This window comes from Hemicordylus capensis, chromosome 6, assembly GCF_027244095.1.
Source record: "Hemicordylus capensis ecotype Gifberg chromosome 6, rHemCap1.1.pri, whole genome shotgun sequence".
In the NCBI taxonomy this organism is placed as follows: domain Eukaryota; kingdom Metazoa; phylum Chordata; class Lepidosauria; order Squamata; family Cordylidae; genus Hemicordylus; species Hemicordylus capensis.
Genome location: NC_069662.1, coordinates 131,175,455 through 131,190,041, shown reverse-complemented (window position 1 = coordinate 131,190,041; position 14,587 = coordinate 131,175,455). Strand labels below are relative to the sequence as shown.

Here is a 14,587-nt window from a genome sequence, read left to right as displayed (position 1 = left end):
TACAATTATTAGGATGGTTTTTGGTTTCCTTGCCTAGTTCATATAAATGTACTCTCTTTGTGATTGAACACATTTACCTGGGGAAACGTGTGTGCATTTGGGGTGAGGTCAGTGGAGCTGAATAATTTTGAGGTCTGTATCTGGGAAACCAGTATTGCCGTATAACGGCTTGAAAGGACACTTCCAAAGGATTGAAGTCTGTTCCAAAATCCCACTAAATGCGTGAGACTGATGGTTATGTATGTGTTATAAAACATATTTCACTGGGTGAAAAGTCCTGCTCATGACCACATGATTAGTGAAGGATCATGGCACCTTGATAAGGAAATTAAAATTCAATTAAGTAGAGCACATGGTTAAGAACTCTTCACACAAGGGTTTAAAAACCATCCCTGTAAAATATACATGCCAACCAGGAGGAATTTTGCCTCTCCATTAGTCTCTGCTGACTATACGCACACAATCTATCCATACTTACGATTTACTCCTACTGGTTCTTGCAAGCTGGATAGCACCTTATTTGTAGCCAACAGATGACTGGCAGATGTGACCATTCTGCTAATTCTCAACGCAAGGCTGTTTTTACCATCACTTGGACATATATAACTTTGTGAAGGCCGCTATTTTCAGGACCACTGTGACAGAGCCTTAGGAACTCAAAGATCTCCTTCTGCTACTCCCCCACCCTTGCCTACTCCATTCAGACAGATGCATCATTAGCTTGGTACTACACTGCACTCCTGATTTCCCCCCTCCCACCAGATTTCCTCACAAATCTCACTTACTAGGTTCCCTCCAAAAATACAGGCTAGCTGAAGAACATACACACAGGTTAGCTGAAGAACACACATTTGCTGTGCCTCATTTACTGTAAGGCAAAAGGTGGGAATAAGGGGCTATGCTGAGATGACATTTTAAGGGGTTGGAGTGGGCTTTCTATCACAAAGATACAAGAATACAACTTATGGCCCAAGCCTTAAAGATGCAGTTGCTATATAATTATTGCAGTTGACCGCAAGCTGAGCATGAGCCTGCAGTGTCATGCAGCTGCAAAAAAGGCTAATACGAGTTTAGGCAGCATTAACAGAGCCATTGTCATGAGAAGTAATAGTTCTACTTTATTCCACATTAGTCTGACCTCATCTGAAGTTTTGTGTCCAGGGCTGGCTGCTACATTTTAAGAAGGATGTAGATAACCTAGAACAGGTTCAGAGGAGGGCAGTGAAGATGGTTATGGGTTTGGGAAACACATTCTTTGAGGAAAGGTTGAAAGAACTAGGAATGTTTAGTGTGGAGAGCAGAAGATTGAGTAGGGATGTATTAGTACTCCTCAGATACCTGAAGACTGTCACATAGAAGAAGGCACTTGTTCCCTGCCGATCAAGAGGACAGGACTCGATCTAATGGGCCTAAGTTACAGGAGGGTAGATTTTGGTGGAACATTAGAAGTAACTCTTTAATGATAACAACAGATCTACAATGTAACCAATTTCCTGGGGGTGGCAGGTGGGCTCTCCTTCACTGGATGCTTTCAAGCAGAGGCTGGACATCCATCCATTGGGGCACTCTAGCAATGGACTTCCTCCATCTAGCAAGGGGTTGGACTAGCTTGCCTGTAGGACCCCTTCAACTCTGTGATTCTAGACCCCACTTCCCACATCAATTTAAATATGTATGTGTAGAAATGTAATGTGTGCATGCAGGGCACATGCATGTTTCCCACCACATTATGAGATTGGTGCATATGTTAGGGAGCCCGGAGTAGCCATTGTTCCCCAGTATGTGTACATGCAGTGATAAATATGCATTTGCGACTTTGTTACATTTAAAATGGCCCAAGGCATTTGGTAGCCTGTGACTGAAGATGTGGTTTCAGTACTCATTTGAGGTTCATCATTCTTCCCTCAGGTGTGGTCTAGACTAAAATAACCACTGCACTGTTCAACATGTAGTGTAGGCCAACATAACCTTTGCCTCACAACATAACTTGTGCCTCACAAAGCCCACCAGCTACGTATTATAGCCTGCCAGGTGCTTGACAACAGCCCCACCCCACCCCCGCCCTCTTCCCTCCCCCTAACTTTTGTATCCCAGGCCAGCCTACAAAAACCAGTCAGTTTCCTGAGCCTGTGATAGGCTGCCATACTTGACTGGCATTTTGTGTTTGGCTTGGTGGGCCATGCGTTATGAAGGCCTGATTTTGGGCTGTGTGCCAAAGAACCGAGGCATTCGCCTGACATTGTCTGTGCTGTGTGAAATGCTTAGAAAGCCCTTCCATCAGCATGTCTAAATATCTATATGCATCAAAACCTGTTAGAAGCTTTCATGCTTCTGACTGATCCAGAACCCATCTTTTAATTCAAATTCATAATCAGATGCATCAGGGAGAAATATGACAGAGCAAACTCTCCCCACATTATCCCAGCACAGACCATGTGAAATGGCAGTTCAAGTTACTCAAGATGCCAAAAATGCCTATCATTGCTGTTGCATAGAAGGCCTCTTCTAGTTCACCGGGCTGTATAATGGATACTTGATAGCAGAGGCATAAACATCTGTCATAGGTCATGAAAAATGACCTGGAAGTAGTTTAGAAAAGACTCTAGCACTAGTCACATGCTATGTTCATCACATGTACAATCTGTGTACAGTGTATACACATCCAGATCTGTACACATGTACAGTTATTCACACGTGCTCAGTGTATGTATAGCAGTACATTTCCTATCTGTGTCCTACATTTGAGGGGGCCTGTGCTTTTAAAATGAACACATGTACACAATCATTCACATAAACGTGTGTGAATGTGTACAGACACTTGTAGGCACTTACAATGTAATGTCTGACTTCTGACACTGACAATTTGGGAAAGATTTCTGCCTAAATCCATTCCACCCCTGCCCCATTACCGAGGTAGATTTTGGGTCTAGGTAGCCTATTAGCAATGAAAAGGTTTTAATTAGTGTTATTTGGGACTCAGACTGAGTAAAATAGTGGCTTTGATCTCCCCTATGATAGAATTTGTGATGCCTGTGGTCAGCACTTTGTATTAATGGCATTGATTAGCCTATGATATATAGAGTCTTCAACAGCTGTAGCAAAAGAAAACTTCTGAAAATTGAGGCATAGTGAGTACTATGCTATGCTATACTATTCAATGCGTTGAATAGTGCTGTTTTCATTATTTAGTTCAGAAATAATATTGGGAAAATGCTAGGAATTAGCATGTCTACTTTGTTTAAGAAGAGTAGTGTATATGATGAAATGGCGTGTTTTTACATCCAAGCTTTGTATTGACAAATCCATTGTCACCCAATCTCACTTTTATATAAAACAACCATTATGGAAAGGTCTTTGAAAGCACACATTTCCCTGAGTAATTTGTTCAATTATCCAGGGTACAAATTATCCTTAGCCCAATTTTGCCATCCTGTATCTCTTTAGGTAGCATCAAGAGATGAATAAAGAGGAATCGTATGGGCTTATCCTAAGTCTAATCATTATCTGGGTTCTGTCCTCCAAAGGTCATCTTTTCTAGCCACTGGTGGAAGAGTTTTGAACCTTAATGCACTGCCACAATACATGTCCTGTTGCATTTTTTTAAAACCATGATAAAAGTTTAATGTGAATAAGTCTTAATGTTGTTATATGTTCACAAACCTTTAATGTGGCTATCTTTCTCCCCACATTGAGGCCATTAAGGCTTCCATTTACTATGTATCAATATAATCAATACCAGTTTCAAAAACTGTGAAGTATGTAGACAGAGATTTTGGATTGTACAATGCTACTTTGGCTTGATTGCTTCAAGACCTCCTCTAGCTATTTCTTTCTTTCTTTCTTTTTTTTTAACACAATGCATATTCCGCCCCCCTCCACAGGGTCCACCAGGTCCACCAGGCAGAGATGGTGAAGATGGTCTACCAGGCCCCGCAGGGCCCCCTGGTCCTCCCGGTCTTGGCGAAGTAAGCATCCAAAGTTTTGGTTTCTTGAAGTCTGGTGATGCATCATAGCACCAAGTGACACATATCAATATCAAACGCCTCATAAAAGGCCCAGCATTTTAAATGTGGGGCCAAGATGTATCTTTGACCCTATATTCTCAGGTGTGCCCTCCAAGTACCATTATGACCCATAGATAGGAAGTTCCTTAAAGAGCTATACACTCAAGGAAGGAACATGTAATATATTACTTTTCATTTTACTTGGATTCCTCCTGTGTCCCTTCACTCCGTAAATGCAAGAGCTGTTTTTCTTTGGGGTATTTATTTAAATGAGCTCATACGGATGAGTAAGGCCACAAAGTCACACACATTTTTTGCTGCTGGCTTTGTATGTCCTCACTACAGTCACTTATCTATAAACTTCATGCAGCGTTACATGACTATAATTTTCTTTTTAACATGATACAGAGTTACATACTGCTAATTCTGTGTCCAATTTTACTTTCTTGAGAGAAATTTCAAGCTGGCCTTTCTCAGACTATGATCTACACAAATGTCAAAATAGGCATAAATTAAAATTAACCAAAGCAGAATATTTATTATTTATTTATTCAATAAATAAATAAAGTAGAAGAAGCCCTGATCTAAACCTGATTTTTTAAAAGGCTTAATTAAAACAGTTTGGAGTTTGTGATCCTATATCCTTTGTTTGGAAAGAAAATGAGATCATTTCAAATTAAGATTGTCATCCTAACCCTCCTTATTAGAAGATATGTCTCATTGAACTCACTGGTCGAACTCACTGGTCTTATTTCAGAGTAGGATTGGACTGCAAGCAGAAATATTTCCGTGTAAGCCAATGCTATCCCACTGAGCCAGTAGGATTTGTTCGGTGCAAAGCCTATTGCTGCACTTTGTAAATCAGGCTATTTTAATTAAAGTGTTAGGCTTATTATTTCAAACCCTAAATTTTTGCCCAGAGAGGTTGGCCAGCTTTCCTAGAAGATGGTTGCTATTAATTTCAACAAACCTAACATGGAAATATCAAGCTGCGCAATCTGTAAAATAAAATATAGTAATAATAATATACTTAAATGAAATGAAATATAATGTTTCATGATCATCTTTAATTTAAGAACTGAACAATAAACAGGTCAAATATCTGCAAAACCATCTTTTCAGCCTCTGCAAAGGTGTACTTTGATACCTGTGATGCTGTAAAACAGAGCTGTAAAGGCCTAGAGTACTGTTTCCTTTAACATAAAGTCAAAGGTATGCATGCCTTTGACATATTCATTGGGCATATTCCTTCATGCAGAAGCAGCTCTTCATTATATTACTTTCTACTCTTTTTATCTCCTACAGAGCTTTGCTGCTCAGTACGATGGAGCCAAAGCAGCTGATCTTGGCCCTGGACCAATGGTAAGCAAATGTTTCTTTTAATTTCGCACACACGTTTATACACAAGTTCGAGCTCCTTTTGGAATATCTCAAATGTATCCACTCGTCATTTCATAACAACACAGGGTATGAGCCGGTGACATGCCGCTAACAAGGTACAGATGCCCTGCATGTAGGAACATAGGAAGCTGCCTTTTACTGAGTCAGACCATTGGTCTATCTAGCTCCATATTGTCTTCACAGACTGGCAGTGGCTTCTCCAAGGTTGCAGGCAGGAATCTCTCTCAGCCCAATCTTGGAGAAGCCAGGGAGGGAACTTGAAACCTGCTCTTCCCAGAGCGGCTCCATCCCCTGAGGGGAATATCTTGCAGTGCTCACATGTAGTCTCCCATTCAAATTCAACCAGGGCGGGCTCTGCTTAGCTAAGGGGACAAGTCATGCTTGCTACCACAAGACCAGCTCTCCTCTCACAGGTAACAAGAGAATCAGTATGGGCTTACCACCAGCCAGGAGCAACCCACGCACAGGGACCTTCTTCCCAGTGTGCCACAGCTACTTGATGTGCATAACAGCCTCACAGATCAGAGCGCAGCAACGCAAGGCCCACTGTGTCTCCCTGTCAGGCATCCTTGGCAGGGAGACACAGACTATTGCCTGTCTTATCTTTATTTATTTAATGTATTTAAATAATGTGTGGGGTAGGTTAGATTGAGAGATTGGGACTGTCGCAAGAGCCAGTTAGTGAGCTTCATGGCTGAGCAGGGATTTGGACTCAGGTGTCACCCCAGTCCAACACTCTAACCCCTGCACCACTCTGGCTCTTGCAAGCTGTGCATGATATGAGCATGTATAAGTGGGATCTAGCTATCCCTCCTTTCAGGCTGTGGCATGGAAGGGTAGAGTGTGTGGCAGGAGGAAGTTTACATCTCTTACCAGGGATCACTTCCACACTGCATCTTAGAACTAGGAAGATGCAGGTAGATCAGCCACATGGCAACTCCTTGTTTGCAGAAATGAGAACTGGCACCATGTTGGTTGCTAGAACGATGCATAGCTGGCCAATCCATCCATCTAAGATGTGGTCTGGAACAGAGGAAACACCCAAGTAAGTTCTGCAAACCCTATTAAAGGTGTTTATTTTATTTTAATGGAATTAACTTCCAATTACGTTGCTTAGGTTAGATCTATATAATGTATTCCCTACCTAATCAAAAGTGCTCTACGCAGCTCACATCAGTAAAACAGAGTCCAACCGTTAATCACATTTAACAAAATCAAAACAGACAGCAAAATCATCGTCAGGAAGAAATGAAAAATCACAGAGCATGAGGTAGTTAACCATACTAAAATACTGATAATCACAAGTGTATTTTCAAATTGTGTTCAAGGTTGGATAAAATATGACTTGAGAATGGGGAGAAAAAACATCATTGACCATAAATTCTAGTCATGTAAATTATATGGAAGCCTGGAGTGAACTCATTCACCTCAACACAATGGGCATGGTATTTTTTAAATACACATAACAGGTTTGTATCACATTTGTATTTGTTTTACTTGAATTCATGGAAATGGAGGACCACTTGGATGTTCTCTTGAAGACACGTAATTAATGGTTCCATTGCCCATGCTTCCAGGTCACATTCAAAGTGTGAAGAGAATATTCATATATCCCACTCCCCAATGAACAGATGTTGTTTCTATACCCTTATTAGGAGAATGTGCCTCTTCTCTGGTCCTCCCATGCTTCAGAAGTGATCCAGAAGCATGGGGAAAGGATGTGGGAGTGGTTCATTCTTATTCTCATCATTTCTGGAGAATACTAAAGTGGTGTTTGTCCAACATTTTTTTGGAAACATAATTAAACAAAAATTAAAAACACATGTCAGTGGCCCTCCATTTCTGCGAATCCAAGTGGTCAGAAAGTGGCAGAAGAAAATTGTGTTCTCAGTAACATTAGAAAAGCCAGACCTGATATGAGATGTGTGAACTGGAGAAACAGTCCTCCGTGTACTGCAAGACCTGTACTTCAGGCACATAAACTGGCATTATACAGTAAGGTTGTCCACACAACCAGCCCTACGGAGATAGGTCAGGGCTACCCCAAGTACGGATGTTTGTGTGAAGCTCTGGGATCACTCCTGATCCTGCTGCTCCTCTCCTGGCTAGCTCTGATCCTCAACCCAGGCAGAAAGTTAAACAAAAATTTAACGCATGCCTCCTCATTCTCTGGTCTTCTGGGTGCTCGTGCTGCCATCAGCTGCTCCCAGGCTGCTGGCAGCCATCTTGGCAATAGAGCTTGGGGGAAGGAGTGGCCCGACAGCAGGGAAGTTTCCCAATGCACTGTGCTGCTTGTGTGGTGCTTTGTGGGATACCTGGTGGCCCAGCTTCCTTCCTCACCCCGACCCCCCTCCTGATCATTGCTGGGCTTACCACAGCACCAGTCATGTGGGCACGTGAGTGGCAGAGCCCAGAAGAGATTCAGATTGCCTGAGGGGAGGCAGGTAAAATACTGCCTTCCCTCCAGCTCTCCCCACTTTGGTCATGTGGACAAACTTCTTATCTACGTAAGTTTGGCTTGTGGCACCCAAAACTGTCTGGGGAGTCAGCTGTCTGAAACCTCTGGTCATGTGGTTAAGCTCCACATTACTAGCTTCTGCCCACACTGTTGGAGTTGCCATGTGGTAAGCTCTTAAGTAGCTACCTCATGGCTCCAAGCCTTCTCAATCCACCTTCGCACTTGTGTTAGCCCAGGGGCTTTCCAGTTGTTGGATTCCAACCCCCATCCTTCCCAGCTGCAATTTGCGGGACGATGGAGGTTGTAATCCAGAAACAGCTGGAGGGCTGTGGTTGGCCACCGCTCTTATAATCTCTCAACATTACAGAAATGAGGACCCATACATTTCCTCTCTCCTTCCATACACATATTTTGGGAAATATCATTTGGAAGTGGCCTCTGAAATTGGGAGTGTAAAAGCTGACAAGTTAATCACACTAGGGGCCACACCACTCTGCAGTGCAGATCGTACAGTTCTGTTGCATGGGTCCATGCAGTCAATGCAGAAATAACTTCCTGCATATTGCCAATAATGCAGTATGGTATCAGCACACCATACCATAAGCAGACTATGGAGTCGCCACCATGTAGATACACCCTAGACATTTTCCTTTATGGCAGTATTGGGTAAAACCTAGCCTAGTCCATCAGCCAGGCTGCCTTAGTCAGCATCTTAGCTTTTAAGGTAGTTCTGTTAAGATGATGGGGAAATATTCAAAAAATGAATACACACACATACAGTGAGCTAAATTATTCTTATACTAATATGCCTTATAAAACCCAAAGGTTATTAGATATGTGAGAATAGCAAAGCACAGCAGATTTCTTCTAACAACTCAGCTATTTATTGCTAACAGCTCAGTGGCATAGCACAGTGCAAAATGCTAAGTAAGATGAAGGAAGAAAAACCGAAGCAAGCACAGCTTATCTGTGCACTGCTTCTAGTTTCTAGTCCATCTGGTTCTGAGGAGCTCATACAGACCCAGCCTTTCACTCAGACCTGCTGGAAAACTGAAACAGTTCTCTCACATTGTCTTTTCATTCTGAGGCCTTGTAAACTTTCTCCTTAAAGAGGCAGTTTGCAGCAAAATTGTGCAAAACTGAATAATAAAGCCGACAGAAATGTGAAGTTATTGACTGTTAAGGTTCTGTACCACTTATTTGAAACAATGAATAAAATATTGATAACTGTATGTGCAGATGCTTTAAAAGATGTTACACAGGGGTCCCCAACCTGTGGTACTCCAGATATTACTGAACTACAACTCCCATTATCCCCAGCCATAATAAATTGTTGCTGGGGATGATGGGAGTTATAGTTTAGCAACATCTGGAGTACCACAGGTTGGGAAACCCTGATGTGTAATACATATTGAAGCTTTTAACCCTATTTAAAAAAAAAAAAAAAAAAAAACCCTGATCCAGAGCTCTATGAGATCTCTGATGTTTTTGTAAGAATAGAGGTCTCCATTCACTTCAGTGGAGAATCTTGAGCGTGCAGATTGTAACTTCCATTTAGATGAATAGGGGGGATGTTGCACACTCTGAAGCTCTGTATTCATACTGGAGATCTTATGCTTACAAGGAACCATTAGGTCATAAATATCAGCACTTTCATACTGGGATCATATGTTGCATGTATTATCTGTTAGACTATGCATCTCAGCCACGTCTGCCAGAGTAGTCCCACTGATGTCTGTGAAAATATTTTGTAGTAAGTGGGTGAGGTTTGGTTTTTCTTATGCATATAGCACACATGAGGGGTCAAGGGTCCGAGATCCAGACTGCGCCCCCGCATGTGCTATGTATGGGAGAAAATCAAGCACACAGTCGCAATCGCAGGAGAGGAGTATCGTCTAGCCTGGCCTGCTGTCCGATTCGACTGACTGACATTATCAGTCCTAAATGACAGCAGGCCTGGCTTCAGGGATCAGCCAAGTTGAGCAGTAGGTGAGGGCATATGGCCATCCCTTGAGGTCCTGGTGAAAAAAGATGGCAGTGCAACCAGCATGGTCACTGAGAGGCATCCAAGCTGCTATTGCTACTGTCAAGGTAAGCCTCCCCCAAACCTTTCGGAGGGCTTACCTTAGCAGGGCTGTGGCCTGCAGCACTCTGGCAGCCACCATCTTTCTTTACTTATTATGCAACACCCCCACTCCCATAGCTGTGTCCAGTGATGCAGTAGCAGGGCTGAAGGGCATTGCATTATTGCCCACCTCTCCTGATACTAAGGGGGTCCCAAGAGGCACTTGGCTGAGAGCCCCAATGAGTCTGGCACCCGTGCTGAAGACAAGGGCTCTGTTCAACTCGAGGGAGGCAAAAACCAGAAGGAAAGGGAGAATTGTTCTCATGCCGGCTTCCCTGCATGGCTCCTTCGCTCCATGCTACAAGAAAAGTGCCACCCTCAGGAGTGAGCACTATGCTTTTGCTGTTACCTCTTCACCCCCTAATTTAAGACTGTCAACCCTTCAGGACCAACCTGGAGTCTTCAAGAATCAACATAAGTCTCCAGGAGATTACTGAAAGTAAACCTGTAGTATTTAATGGCTTGATACTTTGGAATACATTGGGGTGGGGGGATCTCCAGGTATAGTTTAGAGTTGGCAACCCTATCTAACCAGCTGCTGGGGTCCCCACCTAGTACTATATTAGTAGTCTATGATGGGGGAAAGGAGACTCTATAGTCTTGGGTTTCACTGTCATGTTTGCTTTTCAATGACACCATGACTGTAGGCAACTAATATAATCTACTACTATTACTACTACTACTAGTAGTAGATACTACTCATAGTAGTACAATAATCCACCCTCTTATCTGCCCCTACTTCACCTTTTGACCCTAGCTCAGGTTCCACCATTTTTAAAATCAAACCAATCCTAAAGAAAGCAGGCAAGAACTACTAGTGATAGTGATGGTAGTAGTAGTCATTATAGTAGTAGAGTAATCCACTCTCTGATCTGCCGCTGCCTTACTTCTGCCCCAGCTCAGTTCCACCTTAAAAAAAAAAAAAATCATGCCAGTCCTAAAGACCAGAAGCACAGATGCAATCAAGCAGCAAATGGGTGCTTTTGCAACTCCTGACAAGCCACAAAGCCAAAAAATAAAAAATAAAAATAAAAATGTTATATTAATGTTATAATATTAAAAATGTTAATTGTTGACCAACTGGGAGCTTTGGAGGATGATCCATGTGTACTCTACAATATGATACAAACTTATAGAGGCTAATATAGGGATTGTAAGTAAGTTAGAGCTAGTACTACTAAGCTTAGCTCTAATGGAGGAAAGGGGTTTTACTACTGCATTTGTTTTTTCTTTACTGTAGGCAACTAATATAATCTACTATTATTGCTGCTGCTGCTATTACTACGGTGGTGGTGGTGGTGGTGGTGGTGGTGGTGGTGGTGGTGGTGGTGGTGGTAGAAGAAGAAGAAGAAGAATAGTGTTCTATGCACAATGCTAAATGAATGTAACCTCCTTGTACCTCAATTTCTGGTGAATGATTAATCCAGTGATGCTGAAAACGTGCTGTGAGGTCATCTGGTGTTCTTAATATTACACTAAAGGCTTATTTCTGTTATCTTTTTCCAGGGTTTTATGGGACCCAGAGGCCCACCTGGATTATCTGGACCCCCTGTAAGTATATTTGGAACATAGCCATTGGTGGGAGAAGAGATCAGCTAGCTATACATATAAAATGCATCACTTAGGAAAAATTTTGCCTGTTGGCAAATCCAGTGTTGCTGTTACCAATTCCCCAATATAGTCTTCAGTTTAGGACGTGGCATAACACGTTTCTGGTCCATAGTGGGTAAATTAAGCTCTCTTACATTTCGTTTCTGTTTTGCCCTTTTCCAAAATCATGCTAAGAGGAGCCAGTGCACACACTGTGCACACCTCATGTCTCCATCTTCTTACTGGTCGTCTGTTTTGACTTCTTTTGATTTGGAGATCTGTAACATCTGGCTGCTTCTCCAGGGCTTTCTGGAATTGGTTTCCCCATTGCTAAGCCATTCATCTTGCTAGCTGGTTCCCTGAGACCACTCCACAGAAAACACCACCCTTCTCTAGACACTCCCGTTACTAGAAGAGCACTTACCTTTTCACACAATATACAAACCCAAGGAAACTTTCATGTTCCCCTTCTAGGGCACTCCAGGCTACCACGGACCTCCTGGTGAACCTGGTGAACCTGGTCAAACAGTAAGTAAAATTTGTTTTCTACTGTGAATGGTTTGAATTCTGAAATACCCACCTGGATAGTAGTTGTCTCTCAAAATGTATGCATTTTGAAAATTTGCTTGAGTCTATTACTTGAGGTTTTTTTGCAAGAGAGCAAAAGAGAGAGAGTAGCAATAAATGATCTGGCATTATGTTTGATCCCATATCTGCTTGGTTTCCCCCCAAGATCAGTACGAGGTGCTCAAGGGAGAGATAGAGCCTTATTAGGGATGTAGGGTGTACTTTAGGATCACGCAACTCCTGTGCTAATCTTACTGGGGAATATGCAATAGGATTGAATAGTGAACATTGAGATCTTTGCTTTTATGAAACCCAGAATCAGCACTTCCCCAAGATTTAGAATGAAATAATTCAGATGTAAACTCCTGGTTCGGTTAAGTCACTAGTCCATGAGGCTGTTCTCATGGCTTGGCTGCTCATGAGAACCACCAGGGTCTGCACAGTACAAGCTGCAGCACCAAACTCAGTGCTAAAGCCCGGCTCTTAGCCAAGGTTAATGGTGCAAACGCAGCCTTAACCCGGTTGCCAGGATCATGTGTCAGTGTGAGCTGTTTGCAGCTCGTTCTGACACAGAGATGGACAGCAACAGCTCCAGACTCCCAGCAGCTCCAGTTGTTTGGGTGCATGGCCCTCGGGCTGCATCGGGGTAGGGGAGTAGATTGAACCCTGCCTCCCCCCCCCCTGCTGCCCGCCCACAAGGTCATGGGCAGCCCAGCCCGGGTTTGGCTGCCTGTGTTCACTGCCAGAATTGAGACAGATCCCAGCACTGCCTCGCAGGTAGCCCAACCTTTTACCCCAGCTTTTAGCCAGGGTTTAAGGGCAGCAAGCGTGCCCTTAACCCCAGGGCTTGGGCTGCACAAAGAGTTAGGTGCCTAGAGTGCCTGAAACCCTGGGGGAATCCCCCAATGCATTGTGGAATTGCTGGAGGCTGGGGAAATGAGTCCTGGCCTTTAGAGATCCATGCTGCACGGAGCAGCATGGATTGTGTGGGTGTACAGTGCCACGTCCAAGAGGAAATCATAGCTCATCTGGGGAGAATGTAGGTCCATCCATGCCCTGCTCCCACCCGCCCTCCTTGCCACTATTTTTGTTGTGTGCACAACCTCATTATTTTGTTTCAAATTGACTTCTCATTATTCATCTCTAGGGTCCCCAAGGTTCTCGTGGTCCAATTGGTCCCCCTGGAAAGGCTGGTGAAGATGTAAGTATTAGTTTGTGCTGAGATTCCTGGAAAAATGTGGAACAATTGGAGCCATTTCTTTATCTAAACATTTGTTCTCAGTACTGATGCTGTACACTCCCCTCCATGACATAGTCCTGTGTGGCCACCGCACTTTTGCATATGAACAACTTGTGGTTGATCAATGGTCTGTTTCCCAATCATTTGGACAAATTAGTTTTTAATATATTCTATAGATCAATGGCATTTTCCATTGATGATTATTCTGAAGTGTAAGACAGAAGTCTTACTGATTTGTGAAATTAAGAAAAATGGAGTAAAATCCTAATAATGTTTTCTCAGAGGTAAGCTCTGCATAGCACAAAGAAACTTACCGCTAGTAAGTGTACTTAGGATTTTATAGCCTTAAACATTTCCACTGTAAGAGTTGGAGAAATTCCTTAAAATTCATCGGCTTTGTTTCCTGGAGGGGCGGGGGATACCCTACATATACGTATGTTAAATATGTTCCATTCACTTGCTGCTGTACACAGAAGAGTAAATTGTCCTCCCTGTATTTTCTCAGGGCCATCCTGGAAAACCTGGAAGATCCGGTGAGCGAGGTGTTTCTGGCCCTCAGGTGAGTGTATTATCTTACATTACCTTTATAACCTGCTAGTTAAATTGGGCTCTATCTATAGGGAAAGAAAAAACAAACTTGCTGCTGGTGTTCCTTACTGGTAGCCATAGTGTCAATGTGGTAATTATGGCAGAGCTGCTGAATATTTCATATAATTATGGCAGGTCTCAGCAACTAGAGGCCCAGGGTCCAAAGAGGAACCCCTGACAAGGACCAGTTGTGTACCCCAGTGGTTTGTGGAGGGAGCAATGACTGTGGCATTGATGTGTCAGTCAGGCTGTCCACGCTGGAGAGGGGTGGAGCCTGGCTCATCACCAATAATCTCTTCCTCTGGGTAGCCATGTTATCAAAGTAGTTGCTGAACAGTGTTTAAGGGTTAGCAGTAGCATGACTGCAAGTGTAACTAATTCATGTATTTAGAAACTATAGCTCTATTCAGACACTGAGGTCATTCACACAGTCAAAAACTATGTTCTATCTGGGTTTGGGAGCTTTATGTGCTCCCAATTTTTGGTTGTGTGGAAACAAAGTAAGAGGAAACCCTGGGTAGAAGTAATTGTGTGGAAGCAAGGAAGGAGGCCAACCTGGATAGTTTTTTCTCCTACCTTGCTTTTACACAGTCCCTTCTGCCCAGGTTTTCCTC

General features: G+C 43.0%; 1 protein-coding gene across 1 annotated transcript in view; it reads left to right on the top strand.

The window, feature by feature from the left end:
* Positions 1–14,587, top strand: part of COL1A2 (collagen type I alpha 2 chain) — a 91,599-nt gene that overhangs the window by 14,247 nt on the left and 62,765 nt on the right. The window contains exons 5-10 of the mRNA XM_053264704.1: positions 3,882–3,965; positions 5,310–5,366; positions 11,495–11,539; positions 12,053–12,106; positions 13,293–13,346; positions 13,891–13,944. Of these exons, the coding sequence (XP_053120679.1) occupies positions 3,882–3,965; positions 5,310–5,366; positions 11,495–11,539; positions 12,053–12,106; positions 13,293–13,346; positions 13,891–13,944 (348 nt within the window). The remainder of the gene's footprint in view (positions 1–3,881; positions 3,966–5,309; positions 5,367–11,494; positions 11,540–12,052; positions 12,107–13,292; positions 13,347–13,890; positions 13,945–14,587) is intronic.